Source organism: Gymnogyps californianus, chromosome 3 (genome assembly GCF_018139145.2).
Source record: "Gymnogyps californianus isolate 813 chromosome 3, ASM1813914v2, whole genome shotgun sequence".
Taxonomy (NCBI): Eukaryota; Metazoa; Chordata; class Aves; order Accipitriformes; family Cathartidae; genus Gymnogyps; species Gymnogyps californianus.
Window position 1 is genome coordinate 127,974,344 of NC_059473.1, and position 24,930 is coordinate 127,999,273.

At 47.4% G+C, this 24,930-nt stretch overlaps 1 protein-coding gene across 2 annotated transcripts in view; it reads right to left on the minus strand.

The window, feature by feature from the left end:
- Positions 1-24,930, minus strand: part of IFT172 (intraflagellar transport 172) — a 38,722-nt gene that overhangs the window by 6,930 nt on the left and 6,862 nt on the right. Inside the window, exons 8-39 of one of the 2 annotated variants that reach the window (XM_050894059.1) lie at positions 24,661-24,875; positions 24,441-24,564; positions 23,253-23,348; positions 22,478-22,639; positions 20,693-20,746; positions 20,065-20,168; positions 19,316-19,401; positions 18,686-18,798; positions 15,780-15,881; positions 15,272-15,408; positions 14,323-14,430; positions 13,706-13,790; positions 13,279-13,371; positions 12,874-12,951; positions 12,237-12,485; positions 10,305-10,383; positions 9,779-9,899; positions 9,241-9,385; positions 9,077-9,166; positions 8,567-8,664; positions 7,562-7,697; positions 7,366-7,482; positions 6,654-6,796; positions 5,869-5,962; positions 5,551-5,615; positions 5,248-5,428; positions 4,604-4,713; positions 4,017-4,146; positions 3,300-3,398; positions 2,832-2,941; positions 2,261-2,324; positions 1,888-1,974 (exon numbers count right to left, since the gene is read on the minus strand). In XM_050894059.1, coding sequence (XP_050750016.1) covers positions 1,888-1,974; positions 2,261-2,324; positions 2,832-2,941; positions 3,300-3,398; positions 4,017-4,146; positions 4,604-4,713; positions 5,248-5,428; positions 5,551-5,615; positions 5,869-5,962; positions 6,654-6,796; positions 7,366-7,482; positions 7,562-7,697; positions 8,567-8,664; positions 9,077-9,166; positions 9,241-9,385; positions 9,779-9,899; positions 10,305-10,383; positions 12,237-12,485; positions 12,874-12,951; positions 13,279-13,371; positions 13,706-13,790; positions 14,323-14,430; positions 15,272-15,408; positions 15,780-15,881; positions 18,686-18,798; positions 19,316-19,401; positions 20,065-20,168; positions 20,693-20,746; positions 22,478-22,639; positions 23,253-23,348; positions 24,441-24,564; positions 24,661-24,875 — 3,675 coding nt within the window. Of the gene's footprint in view, positions 1-1,887; positions 1,975-2,260; positions 2,325-2,831; positions 2,942-3,299; positions 3,399-4,016; positions 4,147-4,603; positions 4,714-5,247; positions 5,429-5,550; positions 5,616-5,868; positions 5,963-6,653; positions 6,797-7,365; positions 7,483-7,561; positions 7,698-8,566; positions 8,665-9,076; positions 9,167-9,240; positions 9,386-9,778; positions 9,900-10,304; positions 10,384-12,236; positions 12,486-12,873; positions 12,952-13,278; positions 13,372-13,705; positions 13,791-14,322; positions 14,431-15,271; positions 15,409-15,779; positions 15,948-18,685; positions 18,799-19,315; positions 19,402-20,064; positions 20,169-20,692; positions 20,747-22,477; positions 22,640-23,252; positions 23,349-24,440; positions 24,565-24,660; positions 24,876-24,930 lie in introns of both variants that reach the window. The other variant, XM_050894058.1, reaches the window with a different exon arrangement.

The following is a 24,930-nucleotide window of genomic DNA, read 5'->3' on the forward strand; positions in this document are numbered from 1 at the left end:
TTTCAGACGTGTGTACACACACTCATACACCTGAGTCCCGAAGGGCGAGACCAGCTAATCAGACAGAGACAGACTGCACACAGCAGACGTGGGTTTTGATCTGGGCCCCACTCGACACCGCTAATCCTGGCTAGCTGATGCTGTGCTGATCCTTCCACACATGGAAATAAAGCTGTTTTTCAGCTGTTCACCACTTGCCAAAGGAATACTGCCAAATACCTAAAGGATGCAGTATCTCTACAATGTGGCACCACAGGTACCAACTGTAAACCAGCCCTTAGCCTAATGAAAGAATGAATCAAAACACTTTGTGGACTGAAGATGTTGATAATTTGCAAGGCTGCTTTAGTCCATTATTCAAATGCTGTCAGATCTCTGGGACTGGAGGCCTCCTTGGAATTCTGCTCATACATGTGCTGATCACATAAACACTTTGCTGAGGACTGACTGTAGTTGGCCTTACAGAAATTCAACTGAGGAAAGACCTGTTTCACACAGGCTTAAGTATAGTAATGAGAGGAAGAAGATGGCGTAAGATGTGCAATCCTGTCAAAAAATGAGCAATGGAAACAAGTTTGTTAAGCACAAGAGAGACCAGTGCCCCAATGATATGTCTAGAACTTGAACACCCAGATATGGATGCTGGTGAAACACTAGGTACAGGACAGTTTGGGATAAAGATTAAGTCTGGTATGTGACCTGTTTTGATAAATGTAATATTTTTCCTGTATAATCCCTGTAGAACAGCTGAGTCAAAACTCATGAACTTTGGCGCTGGTCATGGAGCAAGGCTGTGCTAACGCTCTCTTAGAGGCATAAACAGGCTAACATCTTCTTGGACTAAATGTGGTAGTGTTGTACCTGGCTGACAATAAAACTGATTAAGCCTTTACCATTAAATTGAGCATGAAGTTATTCTTTATGGAAGAAGATCAACACTGGTATCTCCTGGTAATTAGAACATCAGCACAGAAGTCTCCAAGATAACGACGACTACAACAAAGACCATTTGTATCACCAGAGAAGCCCGAGTCAAAAAGAAATCAAATTTACTGTAGTAGAGCCCAAACTCAGGTTACTGGTTACTGCATTAGAAACACAGTTATAAAAATACAGTACAACACATTACCAGTGCTTGTCCAAGTTATCAGTATTTGCCTGAGTGATTAGCTGTGATGTCTCCACTAACTGCAGACTCCATTGTCAGGGGCTGCCCTGTTACTCAATCTGAAGCAATGCCTCACTTCAAAGAATCAACCCCTGCCCTTAGTTTAGCTCCTTTATCAATAACCATTGAATCAATAACCAATCAATAACCAATAACCAATCAATAACCACTGAATACAAACAAACCCTCAAAGTAGATCCTGGTAATCTAAAGCTTTCTCCTCCTGTGACTGCATTGGAATAGCACTGTAAAACAGTTTCATTTTGCTTTTCTCCATTTTTATTACTCTGCTGAGGTAATTTTGCTAGTTTTAGGTCAGTAAAAATGAAAAAAATGTCAAATTTGCTTTCACGACAAGGATGTCTCATTTCTACTGACACCAGGCCTCTAAAGAAAATGTAGAAAGAAGGCTTGCTTTTACAAGTCTCTCTGTTTCCATGGTACCAATTACTTCCAGCCCAAACAACTCATTTAGCTTTTTCCAATGCTTCTTTAATCACAAAATTTAAACCCAATATGCTTCTGGGTTCTAACGCTTCCCTACTAGGCCTGATTGGCCAAGATGGGGACAGTGGAGAGGTGTTTTTTGAGCTGCTGCAGTGACCCCCCGTGCTCCCCACAGAAATGACTGCTTTGTCCTGCCCACTCATTCCTGCTGCCCCTGCTTCAGAGGGCCAGGACCCCAGGTCTGTCTGCTGAGGGCTCACACAGGCACTCACCTGCTTAGCTGCAACCTCCAGACATTTCTCCCATTGCTCCCGCTCTGCATACATATCCAAAGCAGCCATGACATCTATTCCCACCAGCTGGGGATGGAAACAACCATAAATTCACTGTGCAAGCAAGGTTTCCTACCAGTACCAAGGCAGGCATCAGCCCACCCAGGTCTTTTCTTCACATACACACAGTCCCTCCCCTTCTATGCTATGGAAGCACAGATCCAGTGTGACCCATCTGGCATGCAGAAACCATGACTTACAGGCACATACAGACTCCTCACCTGTGGGCATATTCAGGCAAAAGTCCCATGAGAAAGGCTCCAAGGATCTGCACAGATCCTGACATAGCCTGTGAGACATCCCAAATACGTACCGAATCTACCTTTCCTTGGTTCTTTAAATACTCCTTGTAACGCTGGTCCACATACTCCTCTGACCTACTGGGTAGAAAGAATCTTAATAGGCAGCAAGACTAATAGTGTCTTGCATCAGTGCAGAGGCCAGATTCAACTTTGTCTACTTTGGGAAAAAGAGGACTTACAGCTGTGCCATGTCTTTCTGGCCTGCTGCTGGGAGCATAGGTAGAAGGGGAACGAAGGAGTCTAGGCAGCTCTTTGTAATATAATGTGTGAGGAGAGAAAGGGATCACAGGACTTTCAGAAGGAAATCCATGCACAGGATTATGCCAAGGGAAGAGGAGATAGGGATAGGGATGGGACAAAACGGGATAACGATTTCCAGGGGATGTGTGGCAACAGAAAAGTGTCAGGATGGTAAACGGCTTGGGAAGGGCAGCTGTGGAGAATGTGCCCTGTTGAGCACAGGAAGGCCACTGTGGGGAGAATCTAGGGAACCTGGGGGCAGCAGGACAGGACAGGACAAGGGATCATCTAGGGGTGGGAGAGGGAGCAGGAAGAGCATAATTTGAGAAGTTCAGGGCATACCTGGGGTCCAACTCCTTGGCCACGCGCTTGGCTTTGCTCCATTCCTCCCCTTCAATGAAGGCATCAATAGCTTCTTGGATGAGGTCCAAGTTGAGGTAGAGTTCAGCTGCCTGAAGGGCCAGAGACAGTCCCATGGGAGATGAAACCCCAACGGCACCCTGCAGCCCAGGCTGGAGCTGGTGCTGTTGGAAGTGACCAGCACACAGCAACAACAGAAAGCCTCTTCCCAAAAGATACCCCCCCTTCTCTGCTTCCTGCCTCCTCCCAAGGCCTGGCTCTTTCACACTATTCCAGGACTTGATCCCTTGCCCTCCTTCCTCCTCCTTGAAGACTCTGTGCTGCCTAACTCTGGATAGGGCCATCCACCCATCACCCCAGAACGTGACTTGGCCTCCTTCCCTTGGATAGAGCTCTCCCTTCCTATGTCACTGCTTCTTCAGCAGTCTGGGGGCAGGAGCCAGCCCTCACCGCACTGTATTTCTTCATGGCCACCAGCTGAGGAGCCACAGTCCGCGTCACCTCCATGCTCTGTGACTGACCCAAGAATTTAATGGCCAACTCAGCAGCCTGTGAAGAGAAATTGTCAGCAGCACAAGTGACAAAAGCTCTTTGAGAAAGGGATGAAGCTGGGAAGAGCTCAGTCCCAGCTAAAAGACTGAGAGTCAGGAGCGCTTGAACTATGGGGGAAGGGGAGAAGAAATGACAGCCCAGTTCAGCAATTCAGAGAAGCAAAGCCCAGCTACTTTCACACATGGGAGATCAGACAAGGACATAATTGTTGTTGAAGTTGGTACAAGGGCACAGGTATGAGTGAAAAGTATGAACAAGAACACAACCCAAAGGCTGGTGGACATAGACCACAAGAAGAAGAACGGGGGCTCATCTAGCCAAGGGCTAAGTCATAAAGTCCAGCTCTTCAGTGCAGGGAGATATGGGCACAAAGACACCGGCATGCTGCTGGAATTGGTGCCAGAGCAAGGATGGCAGTGCAATGCAGGATAAGCACACAGCCCATCATGGCTCAACAGAATGGCAATGAAGGCTTTCAGACCCTGCAGTCACTGGAGCCTGCAGATCCTCTCATGTGCAGTGCAGTGACTGAGATATCTCTGGGATGCACTGCATGTTGTGGGAGACCTCCTAGACAGCAGAGCAGATGAAGGGAATCATAGCCCCTGACTGTACCTTCAGCAAGCACTTCTCCATCAGGACACTGTTGCTGGGATCCCGCACCTTCAGATAGCAGTCCACTGCCCTGGCATATTCCCCAGCCTGCTCCCACTCCTGTGCCTGCTCCAGCAGCCCTTCTGTTCCTCTGCAGGGAGGAATACAGGCTGTGAGCAAGACTGGGATGCTGCCACAGAGATCCTGTAGACAGTGCGTAGGGCATGGGCAGGGAGCTGCACAGCCGGGGTAAGCCAGGGACCTCAAAGAGGGCTGAGCATGTGACAAGGAATGCACACAGCCAGTGATGAGGAAATAATGGATTAAGGACCCTGGGGAGATGCACTGGCGGTACAGGAGACCTCGGAGATCTCTAAGTGGCAAGAAGACATCTGGGAGACCTTGGATGGCAAGAATAAGCCTAGAATCTCCCAGAGCAGGGAGGAAGGATGTTAGGAAACCCATGCAGTAAGAAGTCCGGGGTCTTCAAGAAGGAAACAACTGGATGTCAGGGACCCCTTCGGGCTATCTCTGTAAGGCATCAGCACAATGGCCTAGGGGAAGAGCTACCTGTCTGTTCCCCGCAGCCTGACCACAGCATTCCTTACCTGGAGCCCTTCTTGGCAGCCTCCCTGCCACACTCCTCCTGTAACTCTTCTAGCCGACTAGGCACATATTCCTTGCAGATCCGCAGGGCCTCGCTCCACATGCCAGCCTCCTGCACAAGCACAACGGGGAGGAGAAATTTTCACCAGTTCACCAGGATCCCCCACACTCCTGGCATCACATAACACATCTAGCCTCTCATGTCATCCTGCCAGAGGACCCACCTGAAGAAACAACCACAGCAGCACCATCCAATTCTTTCCTCCCCCCAAATGGCACCTATGTCTATCCATTCACCCAAGCTACCTCAGGGGAAAGTGCTCATCCATCCTAGCTACCTCTGTGGAATGGGCACTACAGTCTCCAAATGCACCCACTCGTGCTACCCCCGAGGACCATCCAAATTCTGGCAGGATACTTCCTCCCAGAGCTGTGAGAGAGCTAAGCTATGCTGTGAAATCTCTACTGGTTCGGTCTTCTAAGAGCAGCCAGAATTAAGTTCTACTAGGAACCACCTGAGTAAATGGTTTTTCTTTGGCTACTAAGCTGACAGGGAGAGCTGGGAGATGCATTTCACTCCTCCTCCATCCAAACTGTGTTCTTGTCCAGTGAGGAAGGCAATGATGTTGCTACAGACTGCGCTCACCTTGTAGTACTTTATGGCCAGCTCAGGTCTCTGTGCTCGCAGGAGGAAGGCCTCTGCTTTCTGGAACTCTCTCTGCTCAAAGGCAAAACGTGCCTGTCCCACAAGCACATCAGCCACGCTGTCTGGGTCATGAGCCTCAGCCACACGCTGTGCAGCATCCCAGTTCTGGTTATGTACAAACCTAGGGGAATCAACATGAGATGTAACAAGAGGGACGGCAAGGAGCAGACCAGTGCTGGAGAAGCAACCAGGCTGGCATCATACAGGGTGATGCAGCAGGCCAGGATGGCGAAGGATACATACATCAGCACTGCCTCCTTGGGTTTCCCAGCTTTAATAAATTCTGCTTCAGCCTCTTCAAATTTGCCCTAGGAGAGAGGAAGCAATTTGCTCACATGCTTTCCTGCCCTGATACCATCACATGACCTCCTCTATTAACATGAGGCAGAGAGGATTTATGAAACAAAGATGTGTGTGGAAGCTTGGGGCTGTAATCATGGAGCCTTTTGGGTGAGCACTGACTGCAGCCATAGAAGTTCCTGCTGCAGCAGCCCTTAAGGACAACTGTTCAATTACCTGAGTGACCAGAGAACTCCCACCTATTCCAGGGGGTAAAATTACCTCATCTTCTAGGAACATGGCATACTTTAAGTGGATCTCTGGCATCTTCTGCTTCATGGAGAGGCGGGCCAGTTCAAAAGCAAATTCAAAGACCCTGCAACGAAAGAGAAAATGGGGTGAGAGCAGGATTATATGCTGTGAGGGCATGCCTTCATCAAGAGCAAGACATCAGGTAGAACACAAGACACTGGGAGACGAGAGAGGGGAATACACAGGGTCCCAAGTGAATGGGCACTGCCCATTCCTCCTGTTCCTGACCAGAGAACAGGAGCTTTTAGAGCCCCCACTAAGGAAATTCAGCTCCTTCACACTTGCTGTTAGTGCCAGAGGCCCTTGATTCAACCCTAAGGGGAGGTCACAAGACTCCCTTGAGCCTAGTGATGTGGGAGGGCTGGGGGAGAGCAGCAGTGAATGGCAGTGCAGTCGGATGGCTGGCCAGGTGCAGAGTGGGGCCAAAACTCTTCTGGCAGGCAGTTACTTATGGTGACATGAGGAATACCTCCTCCCGTGTTCAGAGGCTCTCACAAGGCCCCCCTGCTGAGGCTAAAGGGCAAACTGCTTTTGCTTGCCCAGCTCTGACTTGACATTTGAGAGACTAACAGGAAGACAGGAAGCAGGATGTGTCCAGGAAGCAGAATGCCTGTGTGAAGATGTATGGGTGGGGTGGGAAGACATGCCATATCCTGGACCTGCAGCTATCATGTGCATACAGTTATCTTGGGACACCCCTTTTTTCTCAGGTCAGACAGATGGGAAAGAAGTGCTGGGCTGCTGGACCTGCTTACCCGCTGTCTGCTGCATGGTCAATGGCCATCTCCAGAAGTCCGAATTTACTGAGGAGTTTCACAGCTGCCTCTCCACCCAGGCTCTTTGCCCACATATAGGCTACGTGCTTGTAGGAGTTTGCTCCCCCATGTGCCTTGGCCACCTATCCAAAGCAAAGAAAGCAGAAGAGCCCAATGCATCCAATTCATCTTCAGCAGGCTGAGCCAGGACTCCCCTCTCACATGATGCTTGTTGTCATGAGGGAGCACCAAAACCAACTGTTCTCTCCTGAGGAACCCTTCTGTAGCCGCCGCTGGACTGGGGAGAGTGAGACAAAGGCTTATACGGCAGAGCAGAAAAGAGGCTGCTGCCTCCTCAGCATGGCCCACACTACTGTTGGGTCAGCAGAAGTGACCCCTGGCAATCCATGTCCACACTGGAGGGGAGCAGTGCTGGCGTGGGGCTGCTACAGAGTGGCTATGGGCAGAGCAATACCTCTGAGGTACAACACGGTGCACTGGTTAGGAGCAGAGCAGTGCCTGGAGGAAGGCAGTGCTGCAGAGAGGCTAGGGGTGAAGTCCTGTTTTTGGGGTGCAATGCTGCAGAGCAGCAGGCACAAGCACCTCCAGCGCTTCAAATTTTGTGGTGAATAGAGACAGAGCAGTTCCTACCAGGATCCTGCAGTCAAAGCCTTATCCCTGCACAGTGGGATAGCTGTGAAGTGATTATTACCCTGTAAGCTTCTTCCCACATGTCATTCACTCTGTACATGTTTACTGTGGCCTTCCAGTCCTTAGCTTCTAGGTAGTGGTACTCAGCCTCCTGTAAGCGTCCCTCTGCCTCCAGCTCCTGCAATTAGAGGCAATGAGTTAGTGACACTCTTGTCCCTGCTTGGTCTAGTTGATCCCCTGCCATGAGATGCACTCACCTTGCCGAGGTGCAGGTGGGTATCGCTGAGTAAGTCCTTGTGGTACTTGGCCACTAGGCAAACCATCTCATCATACATCTTACACTTCTTGTACATGGTGATGGCCAAATCAGGTTCATTCACAGTGATATACAGCCTGGGAACACAAGAACATTCAAATGGCTCAGCCGAGGACATGACCAGTCCCTGCAGTCTCTCTGCATCCTGCCCAGCTGGAGTCAGGTCCTGGGCACACTGCCAAAAGGCATGACTGGTGTGCAGCATGACTGTTGTGGGCTGCAAGGCTGAACACTGCTTAGATAGAGCCCTTCTGTTATGCCACCACCAGCTGCAGTAGGGCAAAGTTATTCCCTCCATCCTCACTTGTCAACCTGAGCTGTGACTTGGAGGGAGCCTCTGGGCTTCTGTGACCTGTTCTCATCTTGGCCTCAAACCTGAGGCTGTCGGTTCTGTTGGGATGGTAACATGACAATGTCAGCTCGACTTATTCATATAGGCCAGCAGAAAGATTAAACCCAATGTGACCTCACCAGCTGTAACGCCCCCTTTCATGTACTGGGCATCCTTGAGATCAGGTACCATGACATGAGATACACAGCTGTGCTTGTCCCTGCACCTACTAACCTCATTGTGTTGTTATTAATCTAGAACTGACAATATTAGTAACCTGGATGGGAAACACTCCACTTTCCATATCTTATCCTCAGCTGACCATGACAGAGCAGATGTAGCACTCTGGAGTGGGGAAAAGCCCTGCCATACTTCCTCTGCTACATGAGACAGCTGCACCCCACCTAGACCTCCTTTCTGTCCTGGTGGACAAAGATACATTAACAGTCAGTGACTTCTCTTCCTATGAACTCTGAAATATCAGCTCTAGGTCTCCACATGTGGAGAGAGTACCTCTGACTTTTCCAAACCCTCCCACCCCAGGAAAGGGCTCCTCCTCACCACAGACATTTTTTCAGGGCTCAGTCTTGGACTAGTACCAAGGAAGATGCTCACCTCTCTGCTTCTTTGTACTTGCCCTGCTTCTCCATCTCTTGGGCCTGGGTTATATAGAGCACAGACACATCTTCCTGACTCATACACTTGATTGCCAGCTGCCAAAAAGAACACACATGGGAGAAACTACAGCACACTGCACAGCAATTTCTTGATACATGGTAGTGGAGAAGGGGAAAACCAATCTCCTGCCCATTACAAACAGGTGTATATACTATATGCTCTGCAGAGAATGGGTAGTCATTTCTCACTGTGATTAAAGCACACAGGACCATCCCCCTGAGAGAGTGCTATTTGTGTCACACGGGTGCTGCTGAAGTAAAGAAGGGCACAGACAGGATGTGAATACCAGGGACTGATTTCTTGCTGGCTACCGGATGCCCCTACACGCATCCTTTGGGAAGAGTGCTTGTTGATCAGGTGTTGGTGCACAAGGCACCACCACCTCCTGATGAAACTCATTTCACCAAGAGGGGTGAGGTCCCCAGAAGCTTTGGCTTCTGACTTTACCTTGTGAGCCTGTTCCCAGAGCCCAGCCTGTGTGTACATGTCAATGGCATCCTTGGTCTGGTCTCCTTTGATGTACAGCTCCTCCGCAACCTGTAGGGAAATGACCACACTCAGCAGTCCCAAGGGACACACATAGCAGCAATGACTGTGGTCTGTGGCCTCACCTGATACTCCTGTAAAGCTGCATAGTGCTGGGCAATCTTGAGGTAATATTTGGCTGCTGTCTGTTTGTCCTGCAAGTCCAAAATGTAGATGGCCTTCTTCCACTGCCGGGCTCCCAAGGCTGCCTCAATGGCCTTAATCGAGCATCTAGCATCAAAAACATAACTCTTTACAGTGAGCCAGCAGCCATCTCCTCCAGCTGAGTTAAGCCAGGGAGACCAAAGTGGTCTGCTGCTTGATTCTTCTTCCTGGGTTAGAGCAGCAAAAAGGATCTGAATAACTGGCAAAGTTAAGGGGAAAGAATGAAGAACTAGGACAGGAGGGAAGAGTAATCAGGGATGAAAGACCTTGGGAGAGATGCGGGAAGGCATCCATGGTCAGGGCCAGCAGAGACTGCACATCAGCACCAGGGGCACTAGCAAAGTGGGGTCGAGGGGGCTTACCCAGGCAAAACCCCCTGCTGATTTAAGCAAACCATATCAACTTCATAGCTTGCCAGGTTATACTGCTGCTGGTTATACAGCCATCACCTGCCCCCACCTGGCTTCGATGTAATGGTTAATAGCAGCATCCAGCTGTTTCTGCTGCACCAGATGGTCTCCCCAGGCCTCCTCCAGCTTCACAACTTCTGCAGGAAATGCCAGGCGAGCCAGCTCCACTGCTGTAAGGGGACATGATAGCTGTTACACCGAATCCAGCAAGGAACCAGAACTTCGAGGCGAACATGGGCCTTGGATGGGGCGCAGAGGGAGGGGAATGGTGACTGTCTAATCCACTCCAGCTCCAATGGGCTACCCAGCAATCTGGACCGTGTGGAGAGCTGGACCAAATCCATGTTGGTGCAATCAGCATGATCCTTGTTCCTTGGGAACAGGATGCTGTTCTGGGACTGTGTGTGCAGGTACAACTATGTGAAAATACATACATTGAATGAGATGATACATGGAAGCTTCAGAGCATCTAAGCATCTCCGGGCTCCAGGGCAATAGCTCATGTTGCCACCAGGCCAGAGTACCCAGGCTCCTGCTGGGGATGGATGGGGGGAGGAACATATTTAGCACAGTACCTTTCAGGAAGGCACTGCCCTTGCAATAGCACTCCAGAGCCTTCCGTGGGTTCCCGACCTTCTCAAACAGGTCTCCAGCCTAATGACAAATACAAGTTGCCAGTTTCCAGAGCCACTATCTCCCCACACCATCATGTACCCTACCAGTCCCATGTACAGAGTTTGTCAGTCCTGCCACACAGCCTTCTCCATCAGCTATGCCTTCCCCACCAACCAAGAGCATGGGGATAAAGGGAATTTCTAGGAAAGACTGCATGTGCTGAGACCATTGTCCTCTCTGCTGATCAACATACCCCAAGTGTTTTTCTGGGGTACCATCTTCTAAGAAGATAAGAGTTTTTGGACAACCTCCCTTCTCTGCACAGTGGCTGGTGCAGCAACAGCCTTTTCTATGACCACGGCCCCTAGGAGCTCCGCTGTCCAGATGATCATACGGGAGCCGTGGGCATGAGTAGTGAAGGGGGAAGCTCAGCCTCTTGCAGCAGGTTTTTACCATGTAGGAAAGGGTGGCGGCCAGCAGGGTGGGATGAGGCTCAAAGTTTGTAGAACTTAGAACATAATATAAGAAAGGCCATCCTGGTGGAGCAAAGATTCATTCCCTTCAGTATTTGAATGGTGGCGAAAGCACATGTCTAGAGAAAGGTTGTAAGAACAGAGCAAGTATACACCAGCCTTTCCTCCATTATATCTATCCGTCTCTGACAATCTGCAGTGTAGAAGCTTCCCAAGTTTGTGTCATGATGCCCTCTCATCATCATATTTAATGGCTTTCGACAGACTCTACCTCCATGATTTGTCTAATCACTTTTGGACCATTTATACTTTTGGTAACAAAACATCTGGCAGCAATGAGTTCCACAGTTACTCTTTCAACTGAAGGCTTAAGAAAAGGCGACAGGTTTGGAAAAGCACAAAATGCTCTTGGGTCAAAATGAAATGGTCAGAAAATGCCAAAGGTAAAATGAGACTGGAGAAATGTAATTTAAACAGGGCACATAAAACAGGCCAGCAAAAAGAACTGGTTTTTTTTCACACAACACATAACTGAACTGGGTAACTCATAGCCAACATTGTAGATCAAAAAGTACAGATGGTTCAAACAATAATTTGACAAGCTCATGGAACTAAAATCTATCAAAAGCTCTTAAACATAAAAATAAAACTGTTCAGGTACACTACAGTATGCAAACTGCTGGAAAATATGAAAGTACACTAGGGGAAGTACCACCCTATATTTGCCTGCCCTGTTCTTTATATTCCTTTCTTAAACATCTGCAAGAAGCCACTGTTGGCCAGGATACCAAGCTGTACAATGGTCAGACTCAGTACTGCTTTCTTACATTAACATGATTATGTGCTGTGTGAAAAACACCCTTTTGTTTTAAAACTGTCACCTAATAATTAGTTACCAATTTTTTGTGTTATTAGACACAGAGAATAATCATGTCCCTTCTTTATGATATTCATGGTTCTACAGATTGTCTTCATAACCTCCTTTGTTTTTCTTCCTTAGCTTTTCCATTTAGACTATCCTTATATGAAAGCTGTACCATCATTTTTTATTCTACTATGAGGAAGCACTGTACATTTTCACAGTGATATCAAGTTTTCTATTTGATTCACAACTCCTTTCCTGTTGGTTCCTATCTTCCCAAGGGCCTCCTTGACTATTACTGAACACTCAGCTGATGTTTTGGAGACACGTAGCCAATGAGTTGTGATCTTCTTCCTGACTAATAACAGTAATTCTAGACCTCACCCGTATATAATGGATGCAGTTAAGATTTCCTCCCAAAAGTTAACTGCAAATTTATCAACACAGAATTACATCTGCTGCTTTCCAGCTCAGTCCCCCTGTATCTCACAGATGCAGAGGACAGGGAAGAGCTTTGATGCCACTAAGAAGAAAGCCCAATGGGGTGGACCACTCACCTGTTCATACAGTTCCCCTCTGATCAGTGCCGTGGAGATCCTATTGATGACATCCCCGTTCGTCAGGAGCTCATCCCTGCTCATGGCCAGCCGTGCTGCTTTGGCTGGCAGCCCTGCCCGCAGGTATAAGCTGATGGCTGCCAGGTAGTCGCCCTGCCCCTCTTGGACCTCCCCAGCCTTCTCTTCCTGCTGGGTATCCAGCAGCCACTGGTAGTAACCCCGACGCAACTTATCCAGCATTGGGTGTCCCTGTTGAGAAATGCAGCATTGGTTGACCTGGGCAAGGCAAGATGTTGTCCTGCTCATCCTGCAGGCTATGAACAGCTAGTTCATGGCACCAGACCCCTTGCTGCCCAGATAGCAGAAACCACAATGCCAGCCCTGTGTACGACTGCATCATCCATTCTTTTTCGAAGCCCTAGATACTCCTAAACCAATTTCAGTAGCTTTTCTGCCTCACTGTTCACCCAGGTCTGTACTTACATCAGTGCAACCTTCCCTTCTGCTTGGAGCCCCTCCAAGCAGAAGTGAGGTCCTGATAGGGCAGGTGAAGAGAACTCAGACCTTGAATGGACTCCCAACCAGAAGACTTATCAAGCAAGCCCAGCCCACAGTCCAGTGCAGCTATATTCTGTACCTTGGCCTCGGCAACCACAATGCATTCATCCCACATGTGCAGCTCCTGGTACATGTCCATGGCCTCCTCTGTGGCGTTCTGTGTCAGAGAGCAAAGTGTCAACCTGAAGGCTCCATTTAGCAGACACATTGCCATTGAGCTCTCAGAGTGGGCAGGGTCAGATGTGCAGAAAACACTTGAAAAAGTGTACTGTCCCTCTTACATGGATATACATCCTCCCTCACCCTCTTCATGCACCTCAGGGCAATCCTACACCTTGGAACAAGAAATATCTCCTTCTATTTCAGGGCAAAACCTCTTCTCCCAGGAATAAGCAACCTCTTCCTTTTCTCTTTCACACCAGGGCACAAACCTCCCTGCTCAGAAATAAATGAGACCTTTTCTGCTCCTTGTTCCATTACTCACTTGTTCCAGGAAGATCATCTCTGCTAGCTTGTAGTTCTTGTCTAGCATGGCCAAGCGGGCACGCACCAGATAATGGTCTGTACCATCCCCACCCTACAGACAACATCAGTTAGCTCAATCAGTTTGTTGAGTGAAAGAACAGGCTCTGGAATGATACAAGGGAGGTGACTGCAGGTGGGGTCTGTGTCATTACAGAAACTAAAGAAGACAGATGAGAATCACAGAGGTGACAAGACAGAAGCAATATCAAATGGCTAGCCAGAAAAGGGACCTGGCAGGTGTGGATGAAAGATGATGTCAGCAGTTTCTACATGACCAGGTACTGGTCTGTAGCAGGATACTGGTGAGCATGGACACAGAAGATAATGTGTATGCAAGTGTTTACAGGAAAGCAGCTGCCCTGCACACCAGAAAAAGTTTGACTTACATGCTCTTGAGCTGCCTGGTCAGCAATGGTATTGGTTTCATGCAGAAATCGAGCCTTTGCCATGTTGCCCACAGCTGCAAAGCACCTGGAAAGAGCAAAGCAGTTAGTCAATAACTGGGTTTTGTTGCCCACTTTTGGTCCAAGAAAAGAAAATCAGAACCCGGGCAGCAGACCCAGCTCTGCAAGCTGGAGACGGGGGTAGCCCTGCTTCAAGACAAGGATTTTGCCAAGACCCATGTTCAGATGTGCCCTCTAGCCCTGCTCCATGGGAGAAGCCATGGAGATGACCAGTGCTCATGCTTCACTTCCCCAGGCTTCAGAGATGGGCTGAGCTTGTCCATGTTTGCCAGCTCCCTGAAGCCTTGCTATACACTGCTTTGGGATGCCATCAGCAAAAATTTATGCTACAGAGTGATGTCTTCCTGTCCCCAGTTCTACCATTACTGTCTAGGATGAAAGGGCAAAGTCATCGCCTGGAATAGAACACTTAATTCTCCAATGGAGTGAATCTTCCAGGCCACACAAAAAGTCACATCTTTAGTTAGACCCTGGTTTCTGTGAGGGATTCAGCAAAGACAGTGTTTAAGTCAGAAAGATGTTATAGCTTCTTCCTGTACCTCTCTGCAATGTGCAGCTGTCTAGCTTCCAAAGCCAGTCTGCTCAGAGTCTTCCACATGGCTTCGGTCTCTGTGGACATTTCCAGTGTCTCCAAAAACGCAGTAGCCCTTGAGACAGAGAGATTTGCAGACTTTCAGTAACAGAATAGAAGAGCTCTCTGAGGAAAATCCTAGGCTGAGATAGGACCTTCCTAACAAGAGGTGCACTGAGAACAAAGCAAGCTGGGTGCGACCACTTCTGAAGAGATTGTATAACACAGGGCCTGACATATCAGGGAAAAATTCAGAGATCTAGGTGATCCCTATCTGGGCTAAGGTACTTAGAGGCATATGATCAGCAGAAGGCTATAGCAGCGTGGGGCAAGTCCAAAGTGGTGTGTCTGAAGCAAGTCCCTGGTGCAAAGAAGTCTCTCAAGTGGTAACAGTGCTATGAACATGTGAAACTTTCTTCCCTGGTCAATTTTAAAGCCCTATAACAATGTCAGCAGTGCCCAGGTGGCTACCATGACTGCTTCAGGCAGTCAGTTTTTACTCTGCACAGCTCCTGAATGTTTCCATGACACTGTCACCACCCCTGGAGGGGCAGCAGCAAAAGCACCTGAGTATCACTTCATATGTGCCTGCTATGGAAGACACACTTATTCACTGCAGTTAAGTGAAAACTGCCTTCAGTGAATTTCTGTCAGTGTCAATGGGACCAGACTGACCAGTCTCTTGTGCTCCCGAGTTTGAAACCACAGAGCTGTGCGGATGAAAAAGCTGAATATTCACTCCTGAAGGACTCTGCTGCGCATTATAGCCAGACCTGGCACCAACATCACGCTCAGAGCCTAAACTTCAACTCTGTATGGAACGCTGTGCTGCTGTAGTTCATGGATTGCTGACTCTCAGATGTCTGTTATGTGAAGTGGGCTACCTGCCATCACCATGTGGTGTTTCTAGCACTTACCTGTGATAATCCCCATCGTCAATGGCAGTTCCAAACTCTATGAGGCCTTCGTCCAGGGTGTAGGACACAGTGTTCACCCCTTCGGATACTATCACTTCAGTCTTTCCATCATTCCGTTCCAAGTCTACAATATCCCCCTGGAAAGAGTACCACCTATCAACACTCCCATGTTCTCCTAAAGTATGTGGGGTAGCAGGGATGTGAGGAGAGCACTGCGACAGCTCTGCTGACTAAAGTTCTGCTGAATGAGCTCCCACTGAGCAGACGTCATCCTTACCCCATCAGAGGGAAGGAAAAAGCCACTGAGCAGCTCCTTGTTATATTAACTATCTCCATCTTCTGCCAGAAATGCCTGCCACAAAGTTGACAGATGAGCTCATATTTTGTCCAGAAGAAACTAGCAGTTCCCTTCTGTCTCCCTTCTGCAATACCACCCTGACTATTCCCACACACGTGAACAAGAAGTAACAGAAACTGCTGGAGGTAATCAAAGTCTCCAGAGTTTTACCTTCAGAGGAAACATGGTGACTCGCTCTGGAGCATCAATGTTATACCAAATGCAGAGGCTGTTTCTGTTCTGAGCCACCACCACATCACTGCCTGGGACCCACTGCACATAGGAGCAATAGTTCAAAATGGTAGTCTTGGTGCTGCTTTCAATGTCATAGAGCTGCAACTAGAGGCGGGAAGAGGAGAAAAACACTCAGCTGGGCTCGTGGCTGGGCTGCTAGCTCACATGAACATGGTAGGAACATCTGAGCAAGCATCTTATAAACAAACGTTACCAACCAGGAATCAGACTTCTTCTAAGATACGTAGCCCAAACTCCCACACTGTTATTTACACGCATTACTACCCAAGAATTAAGACCTTTTCCAACCCTTGCAGTATTTTAAGCAGCATGCTCAGATCCTGCCTTCCTTATTGCTAGGCACTATAAACCAGAATATGCCTTGTGCTACTTCAGTTCCCTCTCAGTTGCAGAGCTGGAACAGGAGAATGGTCTCTTAAGTCCTTCATGCAAACAAACTGGGGGACCAAGAAGGGCCTTCCTCTGCAGTTCTGGGCTGAACTGTCCATCCCAGGTAAAGTCCTATTGCAAGAACTGTTGCCAATAAGGTGAGAGAATGTTTGAATACACTGCCCTGAAACAAAGGTGACAATTTGGAAGGTGTAACCCGACACATCGCATAACAAAGATGTATGATGCCTTGTAACTTAAAAGTCCTATGCTGTCTCTGCTCCTTGTCATAATTGTCCTCACCTAGGAAAGATGAGAAAAAGAAGAGAGAATTGCGCTAGGCTTATGACATACCTGTGAAAAGAGAACAAGAAAGTCCCTGTTTCAGTCTGTCCCAAACTGATTGGAGAAGTATGTACATACATAGCTTAGGAGAATCATGGTACTGTCTGATTTAGGCTGGTGGCAGTATTTAATGAAGGAGCTGTCTATGTAGCCTCTTCAGAGGCCTGAAAAGGAGCCAGAAGAGGCAACAGCAATCTTGATGATGCCACTGTCTCTTGCTGAGACAGTAAATCAGAGGACCCAATTATAAACTGAACAAGACTGCAGAAATAAATATAAAAAGATATATTGCTGGGAAAGTTCTCTCTTCTCAAATGATAGGACATATACAGCTTTGTGGAAATGTACGTATCACTTACAAACAGAAGCCTTTTTCATCTGGTGCAGGCTGCAATCACTGTTAGTACCTTTCTGAAGAGTATCGGTGCAGCAGAGCCCAAATAGAAGCCCTTGCTGTTGGCAGTGATTCAGTCTCCTCTGTAGTGAAGGTCTTTCTTGACTGATACTTTTATGGATATGTGGAAGTAGTGTCCTAAAGAGCTGGAGACATGGAACAATCCTCCTTCTAAGAGTTAAGAGGGTTGATTAGAGAGGTGCTCTAACGTGGGTGCAGGCATTACATTTTTTGCAAATCTACATTGGGCTGCTCCTCCTCTTTCTCTGGAATTACAAAGTACTTGTAGGAGTCCTTGTTCTGTGATGGCCCAGAACCAGAACTACAGTCTTTGTGCAAGAAAGACTACCTCCAGCGCTCTCTTGTGAGAGAAGCCTATGGTAAAGAGATTGTGAGGTGGCAGATGTATGCACTGCAATCTTTGGCTACAAAGTTGAGCACTCTAGTTGCGAGCTTGGCAGCAATGAACCAGCCTGTGTGTGAGTGATAACAAGCAGACAGGTAATTAATTGGAGACCTGTGATTCCCAGGCAAGAAGATATCTTTGCACCCCCTACAATCTATGATGCAATCTTAGAGGTCAAGCTGCCAAAAATGACAAAGGAGGAGCAGCTCAGTGAAGAAGCCTGGGGTTCCTGTCTGAAATGTGAGGGGTGAATTCAGAGTTTCTTCTGAGATGAGGCTGAGAAAGTTCTCAGGGATTTCAACACATATGCATGTATGAACATAATACTTCACCCATCCTTGGACTAAGGAAAGAGGTACAGCCAACATGGAAATATTCTACTGCAGACTGACAGATCCCCATGGGATCTGAACTCTGGAGCAATTAAAACCATCCTGTGACGAGCTGCAGTGCTATAGCTGGGGTCTGCCACAGCATTTGGGACACCTGCATAGAAATTCTGGATGTGAATTATACCACTGTCAAAAAGGTCACGTTCTCTTCTCAGGACACTCTTGTGACAAGAGGAGCAAATGAAGTCAAGCAGTCAAGGAGCCTTACATTCATAACAGTGAAGAAGGTTTGATAGTGAACTGAGTGGAACTGTAATATAATTGATAAATACATCTTCTTGCCTGCTGCAGTGAGCTTCTTCAGCTGTATCTGTACAATTAAACTAAACATGGCTAGGCATGAGGTAAGTACCTGGCACATCATAATTTGTAGTGTGAAACCATTACCATGATTTTGGGCATAGTTTTGTCCTGGGCTTATTAGTACTCTCGCAGACAACATTCAGTCATGGTCTGGGAATCAGCACAAGCCAAGGGCCATACCGAACAAGCTATTTGGTTGTGACTATGCTGTTTTAGAGAATTAGAGAGTTCATCTTACAGACATAAGCCAAGCTGTTGCAGAGAATACCTTTTTTTAATTTACATGTTTAAATGCAACATTAGGGTCCTCATCCTGAGATTAACCCACTTGTCTCCATCCCACAGCAGAAGAGTCTATGATTTTCATTTTCAGGTGTGATGAGATGGAGCAAAATGTCTAGCAACTAACTTCAGAATTAGCTATGACTCAAGACCAAACATGCAATGCTGCCAGCTCATGCAATCTGAACATGGTCTACCTTTCTCAAAGGAGCGGTCAAAAAATCATGAGTACTTCAGATGTGTTTCTCAACTCCCTCCATTCAGGCATATCTGTCTTTACCTTTCCCCAGGCATGCCATCTTGCCACACTCCCCCAATGCGCCCGCCTCACCCTCATCTTCTTGTCCCTGAAGAGTAGTTTGTGGCCTGTTTCATTCAGCTCCAGCCAATCAACCTTGCTGTCATGGCTGATAGTGCCAGCGTTGTAGCCACTAACAAGGTCCACTTGCGAAGGAAGGAAAGGAAACAGTGTAAGTACCTAATGTGCCGCAAAGTGCTGAACATTCAATCCTGTCCCATGGGGACCAGGTGCCTGGGACCCAATTAGAGCAGGACTCCCTGGCAAACACACTGTGACATGAAAAGCAGACTGCAGTGACATTTTATCTTGGTGCCTTATCAACAGCAGTAACTCCCTCCACCCTTCTGTGCGCATGCACAGATCACAGGCAGTGCAGGCAGCAATATCATCATGCTGAACTGCACAGAATCTCATGTCCAGGACACAGTCACAGCCACCCCACAGCTGTGTCCACACCAGGCAGCCAACCTGCCAAAAGCAGGACAGCCTGGTCTCTAGTGGTCTGCTGCCAGGCAGAATGAATGCGAAGGGGGCCTTCAGGCATCTGCTGCTTGGTAGAGGGAATGCAAAGAGGACCTTCAGGGATATGCTACCAGGCACAGAAAATGCAAAGGAATCAGGAAGGCTGGCAAAATACAGGGGAGGGAGGTTTACATTCACCTGTTGCTATAGTCTTGATGTCTATCAGATAAGCCAGTCTCTTGTTCTCCTCCACGCCTCTCTGCCGTCTCTCATTGATACGGACACTATTATTTGAAGGGAATGACAACCGTTACCTTTACTACTCTCTAAATTCACAGGACTGAATCACATAGTCCCTCCCAGACTTACCTGCAGTTTCCCCAAGCACATGGAGCCTCTTGCAGTTCTCTGACCTGTGACTCTTGCACAGTACCTACGGCTGCCACAAACCTTTCTGATTCATGGCTTCACTCTGGAAGCTGCCCCTCTGGAACCAGGGTCCCCAATAGCAAATTAGTTATGCTGCTTCCACCTCCGAGCAGCCCATGATCCTCCCTTCTCTCGAATCAGAAAATGGAGTATGGTATTTCAGAGGGACAGAGGAGGTCCTGCTGGCATCCAGAGTCCCTGATAATGCTGTACTAGGACCAGCTGGAATGCAGAGATGCCCAAGTACATGCACAGGAGGTCCCTCTTCAGCAATAGCCAAGTCAGGCTTCAATAAGCATGTATCAGAGGAAAATGGGCTCTTGTGCTTTTAAAACTTTACAACCATTAAGTGTAACTGAGCAATTAAACCCCACCATTGGTCACTGTCAGAAGTAGATTACTCAGGTCGCGGTGTCTGGGGGCTGCGTTCTACAAAGTGGGACACTTCCAAGTATATATATCTGAGGTCACACTCACAAAATGCCTGTACTGGCCACACAGGCAGGTGTAACACTTACCTGACAAGATGAGGGTTCATGAACTCTGTGCGGACAGACCCCAGGATGTCATTGCTTCCATATTCCACCAGTGTCAGCTCTCCAGCATTAAAGATCATGCAGACCTGAAGATGAGAGGGGAATACACTCTCACAGAAAAGCCAGGTAAGCACATATACCTACCGGTGAGGTGTGCAGAAAAGAACTCTGCTGCACACAAGTCTAAATTCAAACCCTCTGGGATGAGTAAGGAATTGTCCTTGGCTTCCTGTTGTGACTGCCGGCTTTTCCTCAGGGTTGAGGATTTTAGTTCTGGGCCTATCAGTCCTGCAGGAGCCAAGCTGTCACCCTGACAGCTGTATTCTGTACCTCTAACATCCTCTCTTGCTGTTGCTCTTTTATTGCTCCTCTCTCCTGTAGGGTTATGACTTGTATAACTTGACAGCCCACACACTGAGTTTGTTCTGTACCTGGCATGTGGAAAAGGCAAGTATGGGGAGGAAGCAGATCAGGATCTGCACGGAGAGGGTAAGTCCAGGAAACTGCTGAGAAACAGAGTTTTCCAGAAGTGCAGTTGACACTTTTTCTGCTGGTGCACACGCAGTTTCACTCACCATTCATGGGCAACATCCTGTCCCATCCAACTTACATTCTCATTGTCGAAGAAGAACTTCTCATTCCCTCCAGATCCTTGCCAGGCTACCTACAAAGCAATGGCACGGAGTGAGCAAATGCCAGGCTGACAGCTCCTGCAGTGGACCAGGATGCAGGCATTGTGGTCCACTGTCCAACTCTCGGCTCCCACAACAGACAGCAAGAATTACACTGCAGAAGGGATCATGTTCCAGCGCTTCAGCTGTCAACACTGTTGTTCAGTCATTCCCAGCTTGCAAGTTTCTCACTTCCCTCTCCTTTTTTTAACCTCTGCTTCAGACTCCTGTTCTCTTCGTGTAGTATGTTATTGCCTTCTGGACAAGAGGCCTTTATGTGACCAATGTACTCCCTCTAGCCTATTCTTTCACAGGCACTTCTCCACCTTCCTCAGACTAACTTTATTATAAAAAGCACCCCCAACAGCCCCTTTGCCTCCGTAAATCTTCTCCACAGAATCAGTGCTACCATTTGTGGGGGCAGAATCTCCACACCACATGTAGCTGAATCCCTTCTTTTTTGGGGTCATGTTAGCAATGACTAATCAGCATAGTGCCAGTGGGGGACCAACTGATTTGGAATTTGTGAAGAGCACTGCATAATACAATAGTTGCTGTAATGACAACAGGCAAGTGGTCAGAGAGGCAGAAAACTGAAAGCCAAGGCTGCAGCTGTCCTCTTCCCTCCTTGAGCAAGAGCTCCAAGTCACTGCTTCAACAAAACTCCAGTGAGACAGCAAGATGGTAAATGGACTACTCACAACCCTATTCTTTATAAGAAGTGAGGAGAGCTCTGCAACTGAAAGAAAAACTCCTCTGTGCAGTATGATGTAGAGAAACCTGGGAGATTTAGTCTGGGCAGATTTTCAGTTGGATTACCAAGTATCAGTATCCTCCAACTCAAATCTGTAGGCAGGAGCTCCTGCTCCCAGCTAGATTGATTAGCACACCATTAGCCTGATTAAAAGTATACGATACCTGTGTGAACAAAGCAAATACGTCCTGAAGCCTATTTAATACTTTCATCAGACACTAACCTACTGCCCACATTCTCCAGGCTTGGCGTATAGGCTCAGCACTCAGTGCACTGTGAGGCTCAGGGTATGGACAGTTTTCTATGAATTGTTTGGTACCAGAAATGATACTGGCATAAGCTGTGGTACTGCAGTCATGAATGGTTTTTGGGTTTTTTTGTTTGTTTTTTTTTTAAAAAAAACACACTAAGATTCATACATTCACATCTGGAATGTACCTATGTACAGCATCCAGTTTTGGGCCCCCCAGTACAAGAAAGACTTAGGTAAACTGGAGCAAGTTCAGCAGAGTGCCATCGAGATGGTGGGGGCTGAAGCACTTGCACTGCGAAGAGAGGCTGAAGGAATTGGGCTTCTTCAGCCTGGAGAAGGGAGCGCTTAAGATAAGGTGAGGCTAATAAGGTGATGCCAGGCTTTTTTTGGCAGATGCACAGTGAAAGGGTGAGAAACAGTCATAAATTAAAACAGTGATTCCAAGCAGACTTAGGAAAAAAGCTTTCCCCCATGAGGACAGTAAAGCATTGGAACAGGGGACCAGAAAAACTCTGGGATCTGAGCAACAACATCTGAATTTAATTTGACCTTCCTTTGGGTAGGAAGTTTGATAAGAGACCTCCCAAGGTCCCTTCCAACCTGAATTATTCTATTATTCTTTGAAAATAGATGTATTGTTCCCATGCAGAAAACATACCCTTGGAGTTACAAAGTTAAGCAATTGACACTCAAGAAATGCCACAGATTTTCCAGTACCTCACTGAGTTTGTTGGAGCTGATGTCACCTAGCAATAACGTGTCTGAGGTATGGGCCACCAGATATCTGTCTTTCCCTAAGATCTTCACCTCATCAATCTCGTAACCATACTGGGATTTCAACACAACTCGAGTTCCTGTTGAGAGGTTCTTCACAATGACCTAGAGAAAGTGGGAAAAAGCAATATGAGGCCACGCACAGAGGAAGAACACAGACTTCTTGCCCCATGGAAGATTATGCAACAGATGATACTTGGGTATTTAGATGTCCCCTCACATCATTTCACTCTGCGTTTTAAAGAAACCTTACCATTCCTTTTGTATGGGATGACAAGTGTAGTAGAAGTGTGGGATTCTCACTTCTGCCATTTAGAAGTTTCTAGTTTAAATGGAGGACTACTCAGGCCCTTGAGGATGAGCCACCCCCTGAGAGTCCTGCTCTGTCTCCACTGACTAGAGAGGGATGCCTAGACTGCTAGCTCACCCTTACTACCTGATTTTGAACGAGGTAAAGTTGGCTGAAATTAAACCACTTAACGAGCCTGCATTTGGCATGGAGGTACCCCACACAAATTCACAAGCTAGGAAATAAACTCCATTGTCTTTGCTCCTAGCCAATTTCCACCCAGCCTTGACGCTGTCCCTGGAATAACCCCTATGCCTTTCCCGACAAGTTGCTATGAACAAACCGTAGGTGCAGAACTCTAAACATATCTAGTTTTAGCAAGCATCCCATTTTCATCAAGAGACATTACCTCAGTGGATATTCTCTTACCTGGCTTGGTCCCACATACGTCATTTCAAATTTATTTTTGTAAATGCTTCTGCGAAGGCAGCAGTCAAATTGTTCAACTCCTCCACACAGAGTGCCCTGGGGAAACAAACACATGGCACACAGTCAGTGAATTCTGTTAAGGAGATATTCCAGACCTTACTTACATGAAGAGGATAAGAGGTGAGACAGAAATCCACAGGTCCTGGCTGCTCTGAGAAACAGATGCATGAGGATCAGCCCTATCTTGACTTTCTTGAGAGAAGAGAAAGATTGAGAAATTCTCAGAGAAACAGAGCTTACCAAATACTGGCACATACACGGCAGAGGAAGAGGAGGGGTTAAAAATCACCTTTATCCTCATCTTCCCATTATCCTTCTCAGTTTCCCACTTCTCCCTCTCCCAGCCTCCCAATCTCTCCTCCCTTCCAGCAGAATCCTTCCACCTTTATCTCTTTCTTTATAACATCCCTATTCCTTTCACCGATCTCCTATCCCTTAGCCCCTTCCCCTTCTCTGCAAGTATTTGTTCACGTCCAATTAATTCTCTGTCTAAAGTATTTCAAGGATTCTTGATTGTTGAACGTAAAAAGATACAAAAACTATTAAAGAAAAGTTGAAAATAGCAACCTTCCTAAATAATTTAAGCGCTTTAAAGAGTTATTCAACTTAATACAGAAAGATTTGCAGAAAGACTAATTTAAAGAACTTTAAAGAACTCTTTAACTTAATAGAGAAAGGCAGATCAAGGCCTAACGGCTAAAAGTAGAAGACAGACAACTCTGAACTGAAAACATAGCACAAAAACATAGAGTATAAGGGACAGATCAGTTTTTATACTGCTTCTCACAGGTGCTCAGAGGAAAGAATGCTCATGAGACTGCTCTAGAGAAGCTATGATGACCTTATTATGCTTCTGTGAAAAAAAGGAGGACTGCTGCTGCCAATGAGCCATCACACAATTGTCCATGATATTTTACAGCTTCGCATTCTGCACACTGCACATCTGACTGCAGCAGTGTCCCTTGCACAAGGTCTCAGCCTAGGCACCTTGCATCGCACACCTAGGTGACGGTGTGACCACTCTCATAAGCTCTCCCTGTATCACATCACTTTGTTCTCAGGAGCACACATAAGACTTTCCCTGGTGTGTGACTCATGGGCTCAGGGTTGCTGACTGATGATACAAACCGCACAGATCCGTGAACCATCCCTCTTCCATGCTAAAGCTGTGATGGTGTAGAGGTGAGCTATTTCTTTGGGTTTGCCTTCCTCCCAGGCACTGCGGCGTGGGCTCCAGTTCAAAACTCTTAACCTGTGAGAACAGATGAGAAAGTAGAGACATGAAGAACTGTGTGTGGTTGAAGAAGAAAGCACTACAAAGGGGAGACTTTACCATCAGGCATCATACCTATCATAGCTGCCAATGACGACAGACTGGCCGCCAGGACTGGCAGCTGCTGTGGTGAACTCCTTCTCTGACAAGTCCCGGCTATAGTCAAAGGTTTGAATCACATTGCCCTCCTTTCCATAAGCTACAATCTTCTTATCGCAGCCTGCAGCCACAATGCTGTTGGAAGCCCAGGCGAGGGCATAAGGAGGACAGGGATGCATCACCAACTTACCCTACAAGAAAGAACATCCTGAAAACATGAATGGCTCTAGCCCCCAACTGGCCTCT